We start from the raw sequence: 25,313 nt of genomic DNA on the forward strand, positions 1-25,313 counted from the left end.
TCCAAATACTTTACAGTCTCAGTTTAAGGAAATAATCAGGAGTCACTGTGGATCATTTTCTTTACATGAACCCCGGAATAAATCAGGAAATCAGGCCAAAACCTTAGAGAATTAGGACTCAGGAAATGATATTTATCTCCAGTATATATTTATTTCTCTTTACTTGTACCTAAAGCTGTTGAGATGATCACCCTGGATGATATGATTGATCAAAAAAACCCGCACAAATCTCCACAAGTTTAAAGAAATCACTAAAACGTCAACAAGATCAACTGATGCGGTGTTTATAAGCGAACCTCATATTCAAATGACTAATTTGTCTTCATCTAGGAATGCAGTTGGGACATGTAGGTGGTCTAACCGGGTGGTTTTGGGTGACCAGCTCCTCCCACCGACCAGCAGCAGGGGAACTGGTTCAGCTGCAGGTTTGTCAGCAGCTCTGGAGGTCGGAAACCTGAAATTCACCAGAGAGGAGCTCGTTCCCTTACACAGCAATGCATGTGCACTGAAAATAAATCATAATTTGCTCATTTCTCAACCCATTTTCATGTGATTTACTTCATTGTCAACATCAAAACATGTGCTATTAATACAGAACATTTTATTTTAAAAAATAACCAAAAAAACAGAAAAGGCTTTCTACCAATGTAATGATTTGGTCCAGAGGTCAGAAAATCTTTTACGTTCAGCCATTAAATATATACATTGTAACTTCTTAAAAATATATGAACAAAAAAGACAGGGAGAAAATTATACATATATAGATTTAATTGTAAAGGTAATCAAATAATAATTCATATTTATCTATCTATCTCTCTACAGCTATAGGCTGTTATATACATATTACATGGAGATCAAATAGAACAGAATAGAGCTTATTGCCATTTACAAGAAACAGGTACACTGAACTGAATCACTACGCTTTGTAAAAATAAGGTTTACACCTAAAACTTATAATCATGCTGATGTGGCCGTAGACTTGACAGTATTTTAGTGACTCAATAAATGTCTAAGTTCTTTATTATTTTTCAGTGCCTTTAAGTTTTTAATAAACATTTTTTAAATAGCCTGTATGTAATCAGTAAATAGACTTTGCCTATCTAAAGAAAAACTCACTCAGAACTCTCTTATGTTAACAGTACTGAATAAATCAATCAATACATGCATACACACATAAATGGCTTAATAAATTAATTGCATTAAGATAACATTTAGATTTAGAAAAATACGTTTGTAGAGAATTTATTTACACAGTATTCTGCATTGAAATGCTTTTTTAAAAATACAATATTCCACTCGTTGGGTGGTCGTGGCCCCGAGGAGCCGTGGTGGGCGTCCTTTATTGTCATTTCTGAAAGGTGGCAACTCCAGATTTTGCGAATGTGAGATACAGGCTCACCATGCAGTTTTAGCATCTAATACAACATGCTGTCACCGAAAAGCACAAAAACAGCTCTGCACCTTTCTGTCCATGAGGCTTACGGACAATGGTTCCACCACCACAGAACAAAACGAGACCAGAAAAACCAATGAGCTAAAGATCGCCACTTCCACAGCCTGTCTCACGCATCCATCAGCGCTATGGATCATCGTGTTGAATTAATTGGATCTACCTGTACTGACAAAGAAGTCATAATACACTAGACCAAATGTCTTTCTTTGAATCAGAGCTTTAGAATCTGAGATTCTTTTCATGAGGGTTTAAATTTTTTTTTAAAAACATCTGCCGCCACACTCTGCTCCCCACCGGAGCCGCCACGGCCGTCAATCCCCGGCTTAACTCCCTCCCTGCAGCCAGAACCCCCTATCCACCTCAACTGCTTCCCGGCCCATCTCCACCCCTTACAATAAACCTGTTTTACACCCAATTCCGCCCTGGTAGCGTGTTCCTCCGCACGGGTCCAGACCCTCGACTCATGACAAAATAAATAATGTGTTGCTGACATTGATGTATAAAAACTGAACAGTCACAAGACCAGTTGTATTCTGAAGAGAGGAGCTGAATCTGCAGCATTATTGTTATTAATGGAAGGATGAGGAGGACATCAGTGATGAAGGAGAGAAGACTGTTCAGACAACCACAGCTGGATGTTCATGTTCTCTGGAGCTCTCAGTCCATCAGACCAGATGTTCCCAATGATCCAGAACAAGACTGGAAGGAAAAGACACGAACAGTGAGAAAAAGATCTCCAAGGTTCTTTCATTCCAACTGATGGAACATTAAATATCAGAGTGAACACATCAGCATCTGAATGGATCACAATAGAGTGTTGTGTTTTGTCCTATTTTTTAATCTTATGGAAATGTTTGTTTTCCTGGTTGAGGCCAAAGAACATTTTACTGCATTAGATGGAAAATAAGGTTCATTCTTTTTATTCTAATGTATAATTAGCATTAACATGAGCTCCACAGTTATCTGATCGTACACTGTTGTAGAGAAAAAAACTGAAGCAAAGTAACAGTTCTGTGAGGAACAGAAACGTAGACTTATTTATATCTGTCGATGATTAAAACTGCAGTTATTGATCCATTATGATTGATCGGCTGTGACCTGCAGGACACTTAGCTACAGCTAACAGTTAACTAGTTTATGACACTGACTAACCTGATTTAGCATCAGTGTTAATACTAAGTCAGGAAACCTGGCTTCAGATTTACAGAACAATTTTAAAACACGATGTTAGAACATGTTTATATTCAGGCAGCTCTCTCTCCAGTGACCATGTCTGCTTTGTGTCTCCAGCACTGTATGTTCGTTTCATAACCACACAGTCTGATGTTAACTTACAGTAACTTCACTGCTTTATGTGTGATGTTGTCCAGATGTGGAGAAGACTACAACTAGTTACAAAAATGGCTATCCTGTGGAGTTTAGCTCGACTTTTGGAAGCTAACGTTGTTAGCAGCAGCATCGATAAACAGCAGAAGTCCGTAAATGAGGGCGGGACAGGAAGTCCTCAGCTGTCAGCCAGTCTGACCAATCACTGCTCTCCGGCTCCGCCCTTGCTGTCGTCACTGGCTCCAAAAATCGAGGATGTCAACAAGGAAGAGGCTTCATTTTCTTCAGTGCCGAAATTAACGGGGACGTCACGGGTGCTACGTCCATCTTTATATACAGTCTATGGTTTATGAGTCTGTCCTGACTGACCCATGCGGACGTGGATTTGTGCCGGAAACTGGTGAAGACGGACTGTGAGCTGCTGCTGAGCCGCTTCCAGCAAACACAGTCCGTCCGCTTCGAGGTCTTCTTCGGTATTTGGAGGGACAAGAACTTCTCACACATCTTCTGGTAGGTTCACGCTCACAACCTCTCTACATTTTCCCCCACAGCTTCGTGAACTGTCTTCAACCAGTTTATGGTTTGGTGTCTTTCTTTGTGTGGGAGCTGAGGTCAGTTCAATGAGAGCTCAAGACTTTCAGCGCACAGACTGATCAGCTTCAGTTACATTAAAGCCTCTTGGAGATTTAATCTAAAATGATCATTTTCTCAGTGAACTGAGATGGTGCTCATAATTTACCTGCAAAATATATATTTTTTAGTCTACTTGAACTTCAACATTATCATCAGAGTACTTTTATGATGTTTATAGGAAGCAGTTAATGCGTCTCCTGCTGCTCTGACGGTTGAACTAGGAAACAGATTAAAGGGGAACTTCGGTTTTTTTCAACCTGGGGTCTGTTTCCATATGTAATTTCATACATGTGAGTGATGGAGAAATGAATTTTCGACATAGCTCCAGTATTTAGCCAGGCAGGCAGCTTAGCAGCTCAGCTAGCGAAAAGTATGGGGCAGCTGGCCCCCCCCCCCCCCGCCCCCCCACGTCAAAGTCCGCCCTAACGTGCTTTTGCCCCACACTGACCGGCTCGGATAGTCTCAATGAGTGTCCCACAACATTCTAGAGATGAGAAGTGAACGAAAACCTCCACATTACCTGGCGATCGCTCTTTGTTGTGGTCTATATCCAAATCTCAGGACGCCAGAAACCAAATCTCGTTCCGAAATCTCGTGATACCGGTGTTTTGGCGCGCGATTTTGCGAGCTTTCGCGCGATTTCGGAACGAGAATATTAAACAAGTTAATTCTGTTGTCTGTGTTTTGCAGTTTATTTCAACAAACAACATTTTGAACAACATGTTAAAAAGAAAATGTTCAGAAAATTCACAAACAAAGCAAAAAAGAAAAAAGAAATGAATTTTTCAAACCGTATTCTCCAAGCACTTAATATTCTCTTGAGACTGACACTTGAGATAATGTTGTAAGTAAAAATTGTGCCTTATGAAGGAAAGCAGCATAGTTTTGTAGCAGTTTTGTTGTGGTTGGTGTTGTTTTGAGTTCTTGTTAAATCTACTGAAGAGATACAAATTATTAAAAGTTATTAATAATACATGTACTTGATTTTCATGATTTTTCCCCTTTAGACAAAAATAAATCTTTGCAGTTATAGTGATGTGGTATTGAAACATCAACAAAAAATCTGACTTGAGGCACTTTATAAAATGCTTTAAGTTTTGGCCAAGTAAGGTTTTACATTTGAGCAACAATAAAATAGTGGGTTCATAATGGGCATCATTTCCACCAGATGACCTCATATTTGCTCTGAATTAATAGAATCTCATATATATTGTGTTTTAGTGAGTTTTAAAACACATTTAAATACGTTTATTCACACTATAGATTGTATCTTAGAAGTTTAGGCTCAGGATTTTTTCTCACTTTAAGCTCTGCAAACATGACTAGCTTAATGCTATGTTAGCTTTAATCAGGCTACAACTGAGCAGCTAGCTCGGTAAACATCACTAATGTTAAAGCTAATATGTACTGTTCTTCTCTGGTCAACGCACACAGATATAAACTCCACCAACATGTGGAATGCATGGCACACATTATATCTGACATTAAAGCTGCATATAAAGTGCATTAAAAGCGGCACCGATAAGAAAATAAACTCTTACCGAACAATCAGAGTCCTTTCAGTGTCTGCTGGTAGAATCAGCCGAAGGTACAAAACTGGTTAAAACAAGTCAACAGGCAGAAAAACTGTCTGTGGTGTCAAGTGGAGTACAAATGTTGAGGTCCCAGAAGCAACCAGGCCTTAAGGTAACAGAGGTTCTACGCAGATAAATAAAGATCTAATGACAAAACATAAGTTAACCATATGATTATGCTTACTGAAGTATAAACTCTAGACTGTTGATTTGATGGAATAATGATTAAAATGACTTTCTATATGTTTAGACTAGGAAAGAATGATCAAAAGAAGTGATTATCTATAACTGATTGTGTTTTGAACTGAAGTAATCTCTTGCGCTGTGTACGTGCAGAAAAAAGCAGAATCATGCATGAAGACATCACTGGGGAAGTTTGGGGAATTCCAGAGTGACCGGCTGTGTTCGGGTCTAATTCCAAATATGGCTATGATTTCCTCATCCAAATGTATGTGTAATCTGTGTATGTGCTTAAAATCATGATTACTGTGTAACTGGTGTATGTGTTAAATGGATAAAACTGTGTGTAAACCTTATGATTTAAAGAGAAGATTTATGGATTTCTTAAGATTCACCTTGTCAAGTAAGATGCAGATGTTGAGGTCTCAGAGAGCACTCAGGCCCACTTAAGCCTTAAAGTAACGAAAAGGTTTTGAAGCAGACAAATAAAGATCTAAAGAAGAAACATTATAAGTTAACCACATGATTATGCTTGCTGAAATATATATATTTTTAGAGTGTTGATTTGATTAAAGTAACGATTCAGATGATTTATTATGTTTAGATTAAGAAGAATGATTTCAAGAGTGGGCTGCTCAGTGGAGTAGTGGTTAGCACTTTCGCCTTGCAGCAAGAAGATCCCTGGTTCGAATCCCGGGGTGGGCCTGGGATCTTTCTGCATGTTCTGCATGTTCTCCCTGAGCATGTGTGGGTTTTCTCCAGGTACTCCGGCTTCCTCCCACACTCCAAAAATATGCTGGGGTTGATTGAGTACTCTAAATTGCCCGTAGGTGTGAATGTGAGAGTGATTGTTCGTCTGTGTATGTAGCCCTGTGACAGACTGGTGACCTGTCCACGGTGTCCCCTGCCTTCGCCCGAGTCAGCTGGGATAGGCTCCAGCACCCCCCGCGACCCTAATGAGGATAAAGCGGTGTATAGAGGATGGATGGATTTAAAGAGTGTTTCTGTGTAAGGTAATCCTTGTTTAGGCTCTGTGTGTGTGTGTGTGTGTGTGTGTGTGTGTGTGTGTGTGTGTGTGTGTGTGCAGGCCTTACAAAAAAGCAGAAGTGCAGAAAACAGTAGTCACCATGACTCGGCAGCCACGGTGACACAGCAGAAAAAAGGAAAAAAGGGAAGTTTGGGAAAACCCAGAAGGGCCTGTTGAAATGTGTGTGTGTTAACCACAGAATGTGAACACTGGGTATTTGCTGTAACACCATGACTTCTGTGTTGCTGCTGTATGTGATAACAAGTTGATTGCATGAGTTAGACGGTGTCGAGGGCGTACCGAGCCAGATATGTGTGTAGAGGAGAGAGAATAAAAGCGCGGTACAACAAGCACAGAATGGGAGATGTTCGCCGGAGCTGCCAGAGGAGCTGCAAAGGGAACTTGGCCAGAGTTCTGAAGATTTCTTCGCCGCTTCTATTGCCCCAGAGACGGGAAGACTACGCGGGACTTCGGCTCCAGAGATCGCTGAGGACATCGTTGGAAGCAAAGTCTTTTTCTGACTTTGTTCAACAAGCGAGGACCACACTCTGCCAAACGGAGAGTCCTAAGAGGTTCTGCAGTTATCCAGAAGAAACCAATAGAGGGAAGAACCGACAACACCCAGAGAGGCAAAGGAGGCAACAGCACTGGGCTGTTCCCCTCCCCGGGGCTGGGAGATCCAGTGACCCACCACAGCCTGAACAGACGAGGGTTCTCCATCACCACCATCCAACAGAGAAGACAGCTGGGGCGTAAGCACTAACGTTCCAGCCGATTCCCAAGATAACTGCCAGACCACGATTGGCTTACGGGATTCCTCCGCTCCCCCTGCTGAAGGAAGAAATCCTTTTGTCCGCAAAGAAGACATCGTACCAAGTCTACTGGACAACTGAGGACTTTTCCCAGACGCAAGTCAAGACCGAGTGATACGGTAGTGGCCACGCTGTTCGCTCTCTCTCCTAAATTTACTGATTAGAGAAGATTGTCAGGTACGCTCAATTTAGTCATTTTAGTATAATTTTTAATCAGGAATAATTAATTGTTAATCATGAATTGATGCTGTGCCCTTGCTATATTTGCTTAATAAAACGCTTTATTGCATTTAAAGAGAAGTCTAATGAAATTATTATAAACCACTGATTCTGCATAGTGGTAAAAAATTAAGTTGATTGTCTGCATTCAATCTAATGGTTCTTAAAGGTTACTTAGTCCAAATTGAGAGTGTTTAAACATTACCCCTGAGGTTAGTTTCTTCCAAACCTCTAAAACGAACCTAGGAATAGCACCAAGTGCATGCCGTCCTTAGAGGGAAGCTGCCGATAATGAACGTGATTGATAGATCAATTCTACTACTTAGAAAGGCTGCTTAGTGGGATAGCATTTATCAGTTAAGAGGGGTGAGACGTTGGGATGCAAGGCAGTCAGAACCTGGGCGAGTGTCCCTCGACTCCAGCTTAATTATTCTGCTGAAACCTGTTAGGTGGAATACTAATAGGCAGATAGAATCTAACCCTTTAAACGGAGAGCTGGACCAGACTTAACCTGAGGCAAGGGTTAAAGAAGGCTAGACTGGCGAACAGTCTGGATGGGATCTGTAGTGACTTTGCACATGCGCGATTCATCTGCCGTCTGGCCGTGGAGTGATGTTTTTGGCACTTGTGTGTTGGTTTCATGTTTGGAGCCAGACGCTACGTCCATCTTTATATACAGTCTATGGTGGTATCCTAATGAAGATGTGTTTGATGTCACAGGTGATTGACAGGAGGAGGAGAGTCTGACGGAGGAGCAGAGGAACGTTGTCACCCATTTTGTCTGAGCTCAGCAACGGAGGAAAAATGGATTCTTCACAAAACGTGAGAAACATACCACTGTAGTATGATCATCATTAATTTCTGATTTGGAATGTCTAAAGTTCCTCCAGTTGGATCGATGATCCAAGCAAAGCCAGGTAACGTTGGCTGGAGAGATGAAGCTCTGCAGAGGCAGCTCAACAGAGGATAAAATGGTGGACAGCGAGGAAGCTGTTTATCTTTTGTTTAATGTCAAATTAACTGCTATTAAAACATTACGTGAATGTGTTTCATGGTGATGTAGATAATGTGGGAAATATTCTCTTATTTCACATTTAATCAATATTCTATTATGTTCTATTTAGTTATTTCGATCGATCATAACCGAATTGATCAGCATATAATCACCTTTAATCGCAACTCATCATAATCAAACTATATTACTAAGCTGGTTCTTATTCATATAATCTTTATATAATCGCATTTAACCACAACTTCCCATAACATAGTTAAACTGTATTATTGTGTTATTTCTTATAAACTTTGTTACTTGTGTGCTCATGATGTGTTACCACAGCTTTGACCTCTCACACCCAAAAAACAGAGGAGACAGCTCAGACATTTAAGACACCACATTAACCACAAAAATAGCGTTCCGCTGCAGTGAAGATCTCAAGATAACAAACACACCTGTGAGGCGTCGCTTACAGAAATAGACATGGAACAAACGGTTCGATTCATTAAAGATTGAAGTTGCTTTATTTCAGAGAAAAATTGGCTCGGTGTACCTGCAGAAGCACATGTATGCATAAGAGGTAATGAGAGGTCAAGAAAAGAATCATGCACAAAGGGCAACGCTTAAAGAATCAAATTGTGAGATTTCTTAAAAGGAAACTGTTAAAACATTGCAACAAAATATAATATTTGAAGAATAAATAACATGTAACACTTAACAGAAACCAACTCCAACAATATTATCAATAACAAACAGTTAAAAGAAGATAAAGAAAGAAAACTGTGCATTGATAATAAAGATAAACTAATACACACGTGGACAAAATTGTTGGTACCCCTCAGTTAAAGAAGGAAAAACCCACAATTCTCACTGAAATCACTTGAAACTCACAAAAGTAACAATAAATAAAAATTTATTGAAAATTAAATAATCAAAATCAGCCATCACTTTTGAACTGTTGATTAACATAATTATTTAAAAAAACAAACTAATGAAATAGGGCTGGACAAAAATGATGGTACCCATAACTTAATATTTTGTTGCACAACCTTTTGAGGCAATCACTGCAATTAAACGATTTCTGTATTTGTCAATGAGCGTTCTGCAGCTGTCAACAGCTATTTTGGCCCACTCCTCATGAGCAAACAGCTCCAGTTGTCTCAGGTTTGATGGGTGTCTTCTCCAAATGGCATGTTTCAGCTCCTTCCACATATGTTCAATGGGATTCAGATCTGGGCTCATAGAAGGCCACTTTAGAATAGTCCAACGCTTTTCTCTCAGCCATTCTTGGGTGTTTTTGGCTGTGTGTTTTGGATCGTTGTCCTGTTGGAAGACCCATGACCTGCGACTGAGACCAAGCTTTCTGACACTAGGCAGCACATTTCTCTCCAGAATGCCTTGATAGTCTTCAGATTTCATCGTACCTTGCACACTTTCAAGACACCCTGTGCCAGATGCAGCAAAGCAGCCCCAAAACATTACTGAGCCTCCTCCATGTTTCACCGTAGGGACAGTGTTCTTTTCTTCGTATGCTTGGTTTTTGAGTCTATGAACATAGAGTTGATGTGCCTTACCAAAAAGCTCCAGTTTGGTCTCATCTGTCCAAAGGACATTCTCCCAGAAGCTTTGTGGCTTGTCAACATGCATTTTTGCAAATTCCAGTCTGGCTTTTTTATGAGTTTTTTTCAGCAGTGGTGTCCTCCTTGGTCGTCTCCCATGAAGTCCACTTTGGCTCAAACAACGACGAATGGTGCGATCTGACACTGATGTACCTTGGCCTTGGAGTTCACCTTTAATTTCTTTGGAGGTTGCTCTGGGCTCTTTGGATACAATTCCAACGATCCGTCTCTTCAATTTGTCATCAATTTTCCTCTTGCGGCCACGTCCAGGGAGGTTGGCTACTGTCCCGTGGGTCTTGAACTTCTGAATAATATGAGCCACTGTTGTCACAGGAACTTCAAGCTGTTTAGAGATGGTCTTATAGCCTTTACCTTTAAGATGTTTGTCTATCATTTTTTTCGGATGTCCTGGGACAATTCTCTCCTTCGCTTTCTGTTGTCCATGTTCAGTGTGGTACACACCTTTTCACCAAACAGCAGGGTGACTACTTGTCTCCCTTTAAATAGGCAGACTGACTGATTATGAGTTTGGAAACACCTGTGATGTCAATTAAATGACACACCTGAGTTAATCATGTCACTCTGGTCAAATAGTTTTCAATCTTTTATAGAGGTACCATCATTTTTGTCCAGGCCTGTTTCACTAGTTTGTTTTTTTAAATAATTATGTTAATCAACAATTCAAAAGTAATGGCTGTTTTGATTATTTAATTTTCAATAAATTTTTATTTCTTGTTACTTTTGTGAGTTTCAAGTGATTTCAGTGAGAATTGTGGGTTTTTCCTTCTTTAACTGAGGGGTACCAACAATTTTGTCCACGTGTGTAAGTCTGCCCTATCAGTGGTTGAATAATTATTAAATAAGTTATATTTTATCACTTAAAACTAGGTTGAACGAACTGACAGATAAAAAGTTAAAGTCTGAGCACAGACAGACAAAGAGAAGCTCATCCTTTCACAAGAAACCACACCTAAGTTACCTTGTAACCTAAAAATCACACACACACACACACACACACACACACACACACACACACACACACACACACACACACACACACACACTCACAAGTACTCTGATAACAGGATGAAGACAGAAGACATCCAGCAAAACTTCCTTAACTTCGGCCAATCAGATATTCGCAGATCTCCGTTTAAAAACTTCTGTATAGTGTTACGACAGGCATTCTCATCTTTGTGAAGAGCTGCATGCAGGACTTTACTTAGATAACTGTTGTGAGCTAGATCAAAGGAGAATCTGCATGCATGCATTGTTGATTATCCAGTGCTCACTAAATATTCTTAAGTGAATATTTTTTGAGATATGAGTCTTCATTGTTTCCTGTGTGTTTCCTCAATAACATCTCAAGAATCCGTCATAACAATAAGTAACTCAGGAAAAGTCTTGTTTTTCAAGCCAGGTGTTCAGGAAGGAAAGGATCAGTGTTTTCTTTGGAAGATAATAACACTTCTGGGGATCGTAAGTTTGCAGGCCTTTTTCCTTCTCCAGAAATTCAGACAGTTGAAACCAGAAGTTTACTTACACTGTATAAAATGACACGAAAACATTGTTGTTGTTTTTTTAGCAATGTCTGACATCAAATCAAATGATGCTTCTCCTGTTTTAGGTCATTGAGGATTGCCAAAATGATCTCCGTTTGCTAAATACCAGAATAACGAAAGAGAGTGATGCGATCTTTAGGGCTGGACCCAAATATCCAGATATCTGGTTGTGATGATGGTATCCGGATATTAATTTTGAGATCCGAATATTCGGCCCCACCTCGCGTCGGACGATGTCGCGCAAACAGTGTTCGTCTTGTGATTTCGCCCGATGTGTCCCCCGTCGGGCGTTACTATAGGAACCGATTCTAACATTCGCCTCGCCAACACGCCAACAAAATGGACCGCGGCGCTTATTGGGAATTATCCGTCGGAAGGCAGTTGATTAAATTGTGAGGGTGCCCGAGTCCCATCAATTCCTGCTGCTCGCTACATTTACATTTACGTCATGCAATTCGGTATCTGTACACAATGTAAACATGCACAACACACAACTGTGTTCAGCCCAAGGTAAATTTTTATTAAAAATTTCATCTGTCGGAAATGATCCGACGACTGAGCAGTCTTGACCAAGTACTGCGCTCTCTGAGTGCTTTTCTTGTTTCACAGTTGCATTTAAATCACTGCCTCTGTTTGTGTCTTTGTCTGTTGCTACAGAAACATGAAAGCAGCAATGGAGTGAGACATCAGGAATCTGCAGAGGAAAACAACGGTTCCCCAACAACAAACAGAGATGAATCACTCAGTTGTGAGCAATGCGGCAAGACTTTTATCACAGCAACAAAGCTAAGAATTCACAAATGTATTCATACTGGAGACAGACAGTTCAGATGTGATCAGTGTGAGAAGACATTTACTTTCAAGAGTCATCTAACAAGACATCAACTCATTCACAGTGGAGTCAGACCATTCAGCTGTGATCAGTGTGAGAAGACTTTTACTTTGAAGAGTAGTCTAACAAGACATCAACTCATTCACAGTGGAGTTAGACCGTTCAGCTGTGATCAGTGTGAGAAGACATTTACTACCAAGACTCATTTAAAAAGCCATCAACTCATTCACAGTGGAGTCAGACCATTCAGCTGTGATCAATGTGAGAAGACTTTTACTTTGAAGAGTAGTCTAACAAGCCATCAACTCATTCACAGTGGAGTTAGACCATTCAGCTGTGATCAGTGTGAGAAGACTTTTACTTTGAAGAGTAGTCTAACAAGCCATCAACTCATTCACAGTGGAGTTAGACCATTCAGCTGTGATCAGTGTGAGAAGACTTTTACTTCCAAGAGTCATCTAACAAGCCATCAGCTCATTCACAGTGGAGTTAGACCATTCAGCTGTGATCAGTGTGAGAAGACATTTAAGACCAAGTCTCATCTAACAAAACATCAACTCATTCACAGTGGAGTTAGACCATTCAGCTGTGATCAGTGTGGGAAGACATTTAAGACCAAGAGTCTTCTAACAAAACATCAACTCATTCACAGTGGGGTGAGACCATTCAGCTGTGATCAGTGTGAGAAGACATTTAAGACCAAGTCTCATCTAACAAAACATCAACTCATTCACAGTGGAGTTAGAGCATTCAACTGTGATCAGTGTGTGAAAACCGTTATTCGACATGAACAGTCACTGATCCATCAATGCCCCCATTCTGGTAGACAGCTGTACCACTGTGACTACTGTGAAAAAACATTCAAGCGCCAAGAGAGCCTAAAATATCACCAACGCATCCACAGTGGACATGATGTGTGGATGTGTGATCACTGTGGCAAACTATTTGGAAGTTTCTCAAATTTAAAAGCTCATACAGTTACCCACACCAGGGTTAAACCGTACCGCTGTGACCAGAAGGGGAAAGGCTTCAACAACACTGGAGTCGCTCAGCAACGTGACCACACTGGGGACAGACCCTACAGATGTGACGAGTGTATTAAGACTTTTAGAACTTTGGGTTCCCTAGAACAACACCAGCTGATCCACACCAGAAAGAAAGCATTCAATCAACGCCACAGTAAGGTATGTAAAGGTTGTCTCAGCAACAGTGTACACACTATTCTGCATTGGATAGTTTGGATATTGTGAAATTTAGTGTGATGCTGTTTTGAACAACTGTGGCCAATGGAGACAAAGAAATTTTGTCCAGGTTAATCTGGGGATGTAGGTAAGATTGGTAATTCTGATATGATCAGCATCAGCACCAACACAAACTCGTTCTCACCACATAATGTTGAAAAGACATCACATCAGTGTTAAATTTTCTACTGGGATGTTGGATATTTAACGAATATACACCCAGCTTAAAGGGGAACTTCTTTTTTTTCATCCTGGAGTCTGTTTTCATATGTCATTTCATACCTGTGAGTGATGGAGAAATGAATTTTCGACATAGCTCCAGTATTTAGCCAGGCAGGCAGCTTAGCAGCTCAGGTAGCGAAAAGTATGGGGCAACTACCCCCCCGCTTCAAAGTCCGCCCTAACATGCTTTTTCTCCCACACTGACCGGCTCGGATAGTCTCAACAAGTGTCCCACAACATACTAGAGATGAGAAGTGAACGAAAACCTCCACATTACCTGGCGATCGCTCTTTGTTGTGGTCTGTATCCAAATCTCAGGACGCTAGAAAGCAAATCTCGTTCCGAAATCTCGCGATAGCTGTTTCCCCCACTGGTGTTTTGGCGCAAGCTATTGCGAGATTTCGGAACGAGATTTGCTTTCTTGCGGGAGGGTAGTTGCCCCATACTTTTCGCTAGCTGAGCTGCTAAGCTGCCTGCCTGGCTAAATACTGGAGCTATGTCGAAAATTCCTTTCTCCATCACTCACAGGTATGACATGACAAATGAAAACAGACCCCAGGTTGGAAAAAAAACGAAGTTCCCCTTTAACTCATCAGTTGCTTGTTGGCCTCATGTCAGTTAGCCTCATATAAGTCTCTGTCAAAGCGCTCCTTTATTAGCCAAGGTTCCACAATGCTTTGTGCTGTCCACACACAGAACAGTGTTCAGGGTCTGGCAAGAAGCTCCACCCTGTGGTGCAACTAGGTACTGCAGCTCATCTACAATAGCCAGTCCCTCTCGGAATTTGCGATGTTGTGATCGCGCAAATTCACACGAAATCCACCAATCTCTGCCAATTTTGCACGGCCTTGCAATTTTTTCCAATCACCACAACTTTCCTGCAATTTTGGCTCGCCTCCCGTGAGTTCCATCAATCATAGCAGCTCCCAGTCCAAGCGTAAAACATGTACGTCACCGAATTCACTTCCTTGTTTCTGGTTTGAAGATGCCAACGTGCGATACTAATGTCTCTCATTTACCAACAAAAATCACTGCTGAAGACCGTGATAATCAATTAATTCACTGATGTTCTTCAGCAAAGTGGAGCTAAACTGTTTTACAGCTGTGCAATATTGTGGTGGAATACAAAAAAAGACAAACAAAATTGATTGATACTCTTTTTTTTTTTAAACACGGAACATATTAGAACGGCTGAAATGAGCGAACAGCAGACCAGACAAATCACCATGATGGAAACTGTTGCATCCAGATCTGTTAGAGCACTGAAAGAATGAAGGTAAATGAGATTGAATTATTCCCCCAAAGAACACGGCGGAGTTATGTGACGATCAGCGTTTGTGAATCCTTCCTCTGTTACCAACATCACTCAAAAACGGACTCGGGGATTTAAATGAAATTTTCAGGGTCGGTCAGAAATGACACAAGGACCAAATGATTAGACTTCGGGAGTGATACGGCTTAAAGTTTGGATCCACAGATTTGTTAATAGCGGCACGGCATCTGATAGCAGCACGGTAACCATGGCAACAAATGAACGCTACCTCAGCGGCCAACAAATCTATCACTGTGGACGTATCGGAAATGACACAAAGAACAACTGATTAAATTGTGGGGGTGTTTCTGAGTCATATCAATTCCTGTCGTCCCTTGCATAGTTAGGTACATCATATTAAACCAATATCTGGCAGCTGCTAATGTCCCACCGTGGTGTGCCAGCTTTTGTGGAAATGGGTTGGAACGTTAAATAATTAATTTGGGAATAAATATTGTCAATGACAGTGTTGAAACATGTTCTACAAGCTGGAAAAAATACAGCTTTTTAGCAATTTTCACTTATCTCCCGCAATTTTATCTCAACAAACAAGCTTAAAACATCGCAACCTTTATCGCAATTTTTTACAAACGCTGCAGTGAATTCAGGCATTTTCAGCCGCAACAATCACAAAAACGCCCGCGAAATCTTGGAGGGACTGAATAGCTTATGTGTGTATTATGGAGGGATACGTTATCGGCAGATGCTAAGTATTTCATGACTCACCTTGGATCATGAGCCAAAAGTACTTTATGGAGGCATCCCCAGTTTAAACCCCTGCAACCATTTTCTTTCTATATGATTGTTAATCTTTCTGGAAGCTCAGACAACTGAATGTTAAATGACAACAGGTCAAAGTGTCTTCAGATGTCAGTAGTGGTGCTCTGTATTTCAGGCAAGGCATCAGTTCTTCAATGCTGCAAGAAACCTTGACTTACACTGTGTTTTTTGGGGTTTTTTTTCCCCAATCAGAGCGGCACAGATATGAACACTGGCCACAAACTGAACGCCTGCCAAGAAGATTGCCCTATGCTGGGTTCAGTCCAAGTTCCTGAAGTTGTCCACGTACTTAGTCCTTGAGATCAGGCTCCACAGAATTCAGGTGTAATCTCTTGTTTAGTGTCTTCGTTAATGTCGCACTTGTTTGATCATGTTTTAATCACCTCTCAATTTCTATTTTCTGACGAGGTTTCCTTAATTTCTACTACAAAGTAAAAATAAAGGGTCAGCAAGTGCAGTGCCTGTAAAGAGTATTCACCCCACTTAGAAGTTTTTCCCCTGTTATTGCTTTTAATCCAGTAAAGAATGAGTGACCAAGGACGATAGAAGTGAGAGAGGGCACCAAGACACCTAATACTCCTCTGAAGGATCTCCAAGTTTTAGCAGCTGAAATGTGAGAGACAGTTGATACAACAACTATTGTCTGTTTTTCACCATTCAAAGCTTCATGGGAGACAAAGCGAAAGACTGTTGAGAAAAGTTCTTCTTATATCTAGACTAGAGTTCAGCAGAAGACATGTGGAGACTCTGAAGTCCACTGAAGAAGGTTCTTTGGTTTGACTTTCTCTTTATGCTTTGGTGCACTGCTGTAGGGAGCAGGCTGTAAATCCTGGTATGAGCTTACTTTGTCTTTTTTTTTAAATAAAATTGTAGCTTACGCACTGTTCAGTGTTGTCTTGGTCATTAATTCTCATTAATTACATTTTCCTTTGATTGCTTCATTTAAATCCACATCCACTGGTTCTTTAGCACAAAGTTTTAGTACAGTATATCAAATGGTCTAACAAACAACCAACCAAACAACAGACCAATCGATCAACCAAACAAATAAAGCAAACAATCAACAAACCAAAACAAGCCAACAGACAAATCAACCAATGAACCAACTGACCGACCAACCAACCAAATAAAACAAACAGATCAAGCAAACAACCAACTAACCAAACAACAGACCAGACCAACCAGTCAAACAACTGACTGACAAAACAACCAAAAAACAAACGGATCAAGCAAACAACCAACTAACCAAACAACAGACCAGACCAACCAAACAACAGACCGACTGACTAACCAACAGACCGACCGACCAAACAAAACTAACAGATTAAAGAAACAACCAACGAACCAAACAACAGGCCAAATGACCAAGCATTCGACCGACCAACGAACCAAACAACAGGCCAAATGACCAACCATTCGACCGACCATCCAACCAAACAAAACAAACAGATCAAGGAAACAACCAGCGAACCAAACAACAGACCAGACCAACCAACCAAACAACCGACCGACCGAACAAACCAAAAAACAGATCAAGGAAACAACCATCCAACCAAAACAAGCCAACAGACCAAACAAACAGATCAAGGTAACAACCAGCTAACCAAACAGACACATGCCTGTGCTCAGCACAAGGTCATTTTTATTACAGATTTCATCCGTTGGAAATTATACGTCAACTGAGCATCCCTGGTGGAGTACTGTGTTCTCTGAGAGCCTTTCTTGTTGTGTCAACTGCTGAACAATGAAATGTGAATTGAAAACATAGTTTCTGAATTTATTGTGCAAGTATTTATCAGTAATCAAGTGAAAATGAGAGGAAATATTTGTGAATATTTACTTTGCAGTTGATTAAATTGTGAGGGTGCCCAAGTCCCATCAATTCCTGCTGCTCACTACATTTACATTTCTGTTATGCGATTCGGTATCTGTACACAATGTGCACATGCACAACACATGCCTGTGTTCAGCCCAAGGTAAATTTTTATTAAAAATTTCATCTGTGGGAAATGATACGACAACTGAGCAGTCTTGACCAAGTACTGCGCTTTCTGAGTGCTTTTCTTGTTTCACAGTTGCATTTAAATCACTGCCTCTGTTTGTGTCTTTGTCTGTTGCTACAGAAACATGAAAGCAGCAATGGAGTGAGACATCAGGAATCTGCAGAGGAAAACAACGGTTCCCCAACAACAAACAGAGATGAATCACTCAGTTGTGAGCAATGCGGCAAGACTTTTATCACAGCAACAAAGCTAAGAATTCACAAATGTATTCATACTGTAGGCAAACTGTTCAGCTGTGATCAGTGTAAGAAGACATTTACTGTCAAGAGTAGTCTAACAAGACATCAACTCATTCACAGTGGAGTTAGAGCATTCAGTTGTGATCAGTGTGAGAAGAGTTTTACTCAGATGTCCGGCCTAAGACTCCATCAACTCATTCACAGTCAGGTTAGACCATTCCGCTGTGATCAGTGTGGGAAGACATTTAAGACCAAGGCTCGTTTAACAACCCATCAACTCATTCACAGTGGAGTTAGACCATTCAGTTGTGATCAGTGTGGGAAGAGTTTTACTTTCAAGGGTAATCTAACAACCCATCAACTCATTCACAGTGGAGTTAGACCATTCAGCTGTGATCAGTGTGGGAAGAGTTTTACTCAGATGTCCAGCCTAAGACTCCATCAACTCATTCACAGTCGAGTTAGACCATTCAGCTGTGATCAGTGTGGGAAGACTTTTACTTTCAAGGGTAATCTAACAAGCCATCAACTCATTCACAGTGGAGTTAGAGCATTCAGCTGTGATCAGTGTGGGAAGGCTTTTCCTCGGATGGATGCCCTAAGACGCCATCAACTCATTCACAGTGGAGTTAGAGCATTCAGCTGTGATCAGTGTGGGAAGACTTTTACTACCAAGAGTAATTTAACAGCACACCAAGTCGTCCACAGCGGAGGTGAACCATTCAACTGTGATCAGTGTGTGAAAACCGTTACTCGACATGAACAGTCATTGATCCATCAATGCCCCCATTCTGGTAGACAGCTGTACCACTGTGACTACTGTGAAAAAACTTTCAAGCGCCAAGAGAGCCTAAAATATCACCAACGCATCCACACTGGACATGATGTGTGGATGTGTGATCACTGTGGCAAACTATTTGGAAGTTTCTCAAATTTAAAAGCTCATACAGTTACCCACACCAGGGTTAAACCGTACCGCCGTGACCAGAAGGGGAAAGGCTTCAACAACACTGGAGTCGCTCACCAACGTGACCACACTGGGGACAGACCCTACAGATGTGACAAGTGTATTAAGACTTTTAGAACTTTGAGTTCCCTAGAACAACACCAGCTGATCCACACCAGAAAGAAAGCATTCAGTCAACGCCACAGTAAGGTATGTAAAGGTTGTCTCAGCAACAGTGTACACACTATTCTGCATTGTATAGTTTGGATATTGTGAAATTTAGTGTGATGCTGTTTTGAACAACTGTGGCCAATGTAGACACAGAAATTTTGTCCAGGTTAATCTGGGGATGTACGTAAGATTGGTAATTCTGACATGATCAGCATCAGCACCAACACAAACTCGTTCTCACCACATAATGTTGAAAAGACATCACATCAGTGTTAAATTTTCTACTGGGATGTTGGATATTTAACGAATATACACCCAGCTTAAAGGGGAACTTCTTTTTTTTCATCCTGGAGTCTGTTTTCATATGTCATTTCATACCTGTGAGTGATGGAGAAATGAATTTTCAACATAGCTCCAGTATTTAGCCAGGCAGGCAGCTTAGCAGCTCAGGTAGCGAAAAGTATGGGGCAACTACCCCCCCGCTTCAAAATCCGCCCTAACATGTTTTTTTTCCCACACTGACCGGCTCGGATAGTCTCAACGAGTGTCCCACAACATACTTGAGATGAGAAGTGAACGAAAACCTCCACATTACCTGGCGATCGCTCTTTGTTGTGGTCTGTATCCAAATCTCAGGATGCTTGAAAGCAAATCTCGTTCCGAAATCTCGCGATAGCTGTTTCCCCCACCGGTGTTTTGGCGCGAGCTATTGCGCGATTTCGTGAGATTTCGGAACGAGATTTGCTTTCTCGCGGGGGGGTAGTTGCCCCATACTTTTCGCTAGCTGAGCTGCTAAGCTGCCTGCCTGGCTAAATACTGGAGCAATGTCGAAAATTCCTTTCTCCATCACTCACAGGTATGAAATGACAAATGAAAACAGACCCCAGGTTGGAAAAAAAACGAAGTTCTCCTTTAACTCATCAGTTGCTTGTTGGCCTCATGTCAGTTAGCCTCATATAAGTCTCTGTCAAAGTGCTCCTTTATTAGCTCAGGTTCCACAATGCTTTGTGCTGTCCACACACAGAACAATCTTGAGGGTCTGGCAAGAAGCTCCACCCTGTGGTGCAACAAGGTACTGCAGCTCATCTACAATAGCCAGTCCCTCTCGGAATTTGCGATGTTGTGATCGCGCAAATTCACGCGAAATCCACCAATCTCTGCCAATTTTGCACGGCCTTGCAATTTTTTCCAATCACCACAACTTTCCTGCAATTTTGGCTCGCCTCCCGTGAGTTCCATCAATCATAGCAGCTCCCAGTCCAAGCGTAAAACGCGTACATCACCGAATTCACTTCCTTGTTTCTGGTTTGAAGATGCCGACTTGCGATACTAATGTCTCTCATTTACCAACAAAAATTACTGCTGAAGACCGTGATAATCAATTAATTCACTGATGTTCTTCAGCAAAGTGGAGCTAAACTGTTTTACAGCTGTGCAATATTGTGGTGGAATACAAAAAAAGACAAACAAAATTGATTGATACTCTTTTTTTTTTAAAAACACGGAACATATTAGAACGGCTGAAATGAGCGAACAGCAGACCAGACAAATCACCATGATGGAAACTGTTGCATCCAGATCTGTTAGAGCACTGAAAGAATGAAGGTAAATGAGATTAAATTATTCCCCCAAAGAACACGCCGGAGTTATGTGACGATCAGCGTGTGTGAATCCTTCTTCTGTTACCAACATCACTCAAAAACGGATTCAGGGATTTAAATGAAATTTTCAGGGTCGGTCAGAAATGACACAAGGACCAAATGATTAGACTTCGGGAGTGATACGGCTTAAAGTTTGGATCCACAGATTTGTTAAGGATTCATAGCGGCACGGCGTCTGATAGCAGCACGGTAACCATGGCAACAAATGAACGCTACCTCAGCGGTCAACAAATCTATCACTGTGGACGTATCGGAAATGACACAAAAAACAACTGATTAAATTGTGGGGGTGTTTCTGAGTCCCATCAATTCCTGTCGTCCCTTGCATAGTTAGGTACATCATATTAAACCAATATCTGGCAGCTGCTAATGTCCCACCGTGGTGTGCCAGCTTTTGTGGAAATGGGTTGGAACGTTAAATAATTAATTTGGGAATAAATATTGTCAATGACAGTGTTGAAACATGTTCTACAAGCTGGAAAAAATACAGCTTTTTAGCAATCTTCACTTATCTCCCGCAATTTTATCTCAACAAACAAGCTTAAAACATCGCAACTTTTATCGCAATTTTTTACAAAAGCTGCAGTGAATTCAGGCATTTTCAGCCGCAACAATCATGAAAAACGCCCGTGAAATCTTGGAGGGACTGAATAGCTTATGTGTGTATTATGGAGGGATACGTTATCAGCAGATGCTAAGTATTTCATGACTCACCTTGGATCATGAGCCAAAAGTGCTTTATGGAGGCATCCCTAGTTTAAACTCCTGCAGCCATTTTCTTTCTCTTTGATTGTTAATCTTTCTGGAAGCTCAGACAACTGAATGTTAAATGACAACAGGTCGAAGTGTCTTCAGATGTCAGTAGTGGTGCTCTGTATTTCAGGCAAGGCATCAGTTCTTCAATGCTGCAGGAAACTAACTTACGCTGTGTTTTTCTGGGGGTTTTTTCCCAATCAGAGCGGCACAGATATGCACACTGGCCACAAACTGAACGCCTGCCAAGAAGATTGCCCCATGCTGGGTTTAATCCAATTTCCTGAAGTTGTCCACGTACTTAGTCCTTGAGATCAGGCTCCACAGAATTCAGGTGTAATCTCTTGTTTAGTGTCTTCGTTAATGTCGCACTTGTTTGATCATGTTTTAATCACCTCTCAATTTCTATTTTCTGACGAGGTTTCCTTAATTTCTACTACAAAGTAAAAATAAAGGGTCAGCAAGTGCAGTGCCTGTAAAGAGTATTCACCCCACTTAGGAGTTTTTCCCCTGTTATTGCTTTTAATCCAGTAAAGAATGAGTGACCAAGGGCGATAGAAGTGAGAGAGGTCACCAAGACACCTAATACTCCTCTGAAGGATCTCCAAGTTTTAGCAGCTGAAATGTGAGAGACAGTTGATACAGCAACTGTTGTCTGTTTTTCACCAGTCAAAGCTTCATGGGAGACAAAGCGAAAGACTGTTGAGAAAAGTTCTTCTTATATCTGGACGAGAGTTCAGCAGAAGACATGTGGAGACTCTGAAGTCCACTGAAGAAGGTTCTTTGGTTTGACTTTCTCTTTATACTTTAGTGCACTGCTGTAGGGAGCAGGATGTAAATCCTGGTATGAGCTTACTTTGTTTTATAAAAAATAAAATTGTAGCTTACGCACTGTTCAGTGTTGTCTTGGTCATTAATTCTCATTAATTACATTTTCCTTTGATTGCTTCATTTAAATCCACATCCACTGGTTCTTTAGCACAAAATTTTAGTACAGTATATCAAATGGTCTAACAAACAACCAGCCAAACAACAGATCAATCGATCAACCAAACAAATAAAGCAAACAATCAACAAACCAAAACAAGCCAACAGACAAATCAACCAATTAACCAACTGACCGACCAACCAACCAAATAAAACAAACAGATCAAGCAAACAACCAACTCGCCAAACAACAGACCAGACCAACCAGTCAAACAACTGACTGACAAAACAACCAAAAAACAAACGGATCAAGCAAACAACCAACTAACCAAGCAACAGACCAGACCAACCAAACAACAGACCGACTGACTAACCAACAGACCGACCGACCAAACAAAACTAACAGATTAAAGAAACAACCAACGAACCAAACAACAGGCCAAATGACCAAGCATTCGACCGACCAACGAACCAAACAACAGGCCAAATGACCAACCATTCGACCGACCATCCAACCAAACAAAACAAACAGATCAAGGAAACAACCAGCGAACCAAACAACAGACCAGACCAACCAACCAAACAACCGACTGACCGACCGAACAAACAAAAAAACAGATCAAGGAAACAACCATCCAACCAAAACAAGCCAACAGACCAAGCAAACAACAGACCAAACAAACAGATCAAGGTAACAATCAGCTAACCAAACAGACACATGCCTGTGCTCAGCACAAGGTCATTTTTATTAAAGATTTCATCCGTTGGAAATTATACGTCAACTGAGCATCCCTGGTGGAGTACTGTGTTCTCTGAGAGCCTTTCTTGTTGTGTCAACTGCTGAACAATGAAATGTGAATTGAAAACATAGTTTCTGAATTTATTGTGCAAGTATTTATCAGTAATACAGTGAAAATGAGAGGAAATATTTGTGAATATTTACTTTGCAGTTGATTAAATTGTGAGGGTGCCCAAGTCCCATCAATTCCTGCTGCTCACTACATTTACATTTCCGTTATGCGATTCAGTATCTGTACACAATGTGCACATGCACAACACATGCCTGTGTTCAGCCCAAAGTAAATTTTTATTAAAAATTTCATCTGTGGGAAATGATCCGACGACTGAGCAGTCTTGACCAAGTACTGCGCTCTCTGAGTGCTTTTCTTGTTTCACAGTTGCATTTAAATCACTGCCTCTGTTTGTGTCTTTGTCTGTTGCTACAGAAACATGAAAGCAGCAATGGAGTGAGACATCAGGAATCTGCAGAGGAAAACAACGGTTCCCCAACAACAAACAGAGATGAATCACTCAGTTGTGAGCAATGCGGCAAGACTTTTATCACAGCAACAAAGCTAAGAATTCACAAACGCATTCATACTGTAGGCAAACTGTTCAGCTGTGATCAGTGTGAGAAGACATTTACTGTCAAGAGTAGTCTAACAAGACATCAACTCATTCACAGTGGAGTTAGACCATTCCGCTGTGATAAGTGTGAGAAGACATTTAAGCTCAAGACTCATTTAACAAGCCATCAACTCATTCACAGTGGCGTTAGACCATTCAGCTGTGATCAGTGTGGGAAGAGTTTTACTCAGATGTCCAGCCTAAGAATCCATCAACTCATTCACAGTGGGGTTAGACCATTCAGCTGTGATCAGTGTGAGAAGAGTTTTACTCAGATGTCCAGCCTAAGAATCCATCAACTCATTCACAGTGGGGTTAGACCATTCAGCTGTGATCAGTGTGGGAAGAGTTTTACTCAGATGTCCAGCCTAAGAATCCATCAACTCATTCACAGTGGGGTTAGACCATTCAGCTGTGATCAGTGTGAGAAGAGTTTTACTCAGATGTCCAGCCTAAGAATCCATCAACTCATTCACAGTGGGGTTAGACCATTCCGCTGTGATAAGTGTGAGAAGACATTTAAGACCAAGGCTCAATTAACAAGCCATCAACTAATTCACAGTGGAGTTGGACCATTCAGCTGTGATCAGTGTGGGAAGAGTTTTACTTTGAAGAGTAGTCTAACAAAACATCAACTCATTCACAGTGGAGTTAGAGCATTCAGCTGTGATCAGTGTGAGAAGACTTTTACTACCAAAGGTCATTTAACAGGCCATCAACTCATTCACAGTGGAGTTAGACCATTCAGCTGTAATCAATGTGGGAAGAGTTTTACTTTCAAGAGGAATTTAATAGTACACCAAGTCGTCCACAGCGGAGGTGAACCATTCAACTGTGATCAGTGTGTGAAAACCGTTACTCAGCATGAACAGTCATTGATCCATCAATGCCCCCATTCTGGTAGACAGCTGTACCACTGTGACTACTGTGAAAAAACTTTCAAGCGCCAAGAGAGCCTAAAATATCACCAACGCATCCACACTGGACATGACGTGTGCATATGTGATCACTGTGGCAAACTATTTGGAAGGTTCTCAGATTTAAAAGCTCATACAGTTACCCACACCAGGGTTAAACCGTACCGCTGTGACCAGAAGGGGAAAGGCTTCAACAACACTGGAGTCGCTCACCAACGTGACCACACTGGGGACAGACCCTACAGATGTGATGAGTGTATTCAGACTTTTAGAACTTTGGGTTCCCTAAAACAACACCAGCTGATCCACACCAGAAAGAAAGCATTCAGTCAACATCACAGTAAGGTATGTAAAGGTTGTCTCAGCAACAGTGTACACACTATTCTGCATTGGATATCGTGAAATTTAGTGTGATGCTGCTTTGAACGACTGTGGCCAATGTAGACACAGAAATTTTGTCCAGGTTAATCTGGGGATGTACGTAAGATTGGTAATTCTGATAT

General features: G+C 41.1%; 1 protein-coding gene and 1 long non-coding RNA gene across 51 annotated transcripts in view; one reads left to right on the forward strand and one right to left on the reverse strand.

The window, feature by feature from the left end:
* Positions 1-654: 654 nt before the first annotated feature.
* Positions 655-3,108, reverse strand: LOC127532138 (uncharacterized). Its single transcript, XR_007939403.1, has 2 exons — positions 2,789-3,108; positions 655-2,152 (listed from the first exon to the last, which is right to left on the reverse strand). It is a non-coding gene; the product is annotated as an uncharacterized LOC127532138 (long non-coding RNA).
* The window catches only part of LOC127532133 (zinc finger protein 665-like), a 123,124-nt gene continuing 100,915 nt past the window's right edge, over positions 3,105-25,313 (forward strand). For 30 of the 50 annotated variants that reach the window (XR_007939394.1, XR_007939395.1, XR_007939393.1 and 27 more), the window contains exons 1-4: positions 3,105-3,289; positions 7,945-8,046; positions 12,057-13,415; positions 17,910-19,184. Coding sequence is in view for 44 of the 50 variants with exons in the window: in XM_051943127.1 (XP_051799087.1) it covers positions 8,029-8,046; positions 12,057-13,415; positions 17,910-19,184 (2,652 nt within the window). In the remaining 6 variants the exon portion in view is untranslated. Of the gene's footprint in view, positions 3,290-6,034; positions 6,180-6,255; positions 7,125-7,944; positions 8,047-12,056; positions 13,416-15,978; positions 16,195-17,909; positions 19,185-23,712; positions 25,156-25,313 lie in introns of those variants that run through there. The other 20 variants (XR_007939397.1, XR_007939396.1, XM_051943108.1 and 17 more) reach the window with 12 other exon arrangements.

This window comes from Acanthochromis polyacanthus, chromosome 22 (genome assembly GCF_021347895.1).
Source record: "Acanthochromis polyacanthus isolate Apoly-LR-REF ecotype Palm Island chromosome 22, KAUST_Apoly_ChrSc, whole genome shotgun sequence".
NCBI classification, from domain to species: domain Eukaryota; kingdom Metazoa; phylum Chordata; class Actinopteri; family Pomacentridae; genus Acanthochromis; species Acanthochromis polyacanthus.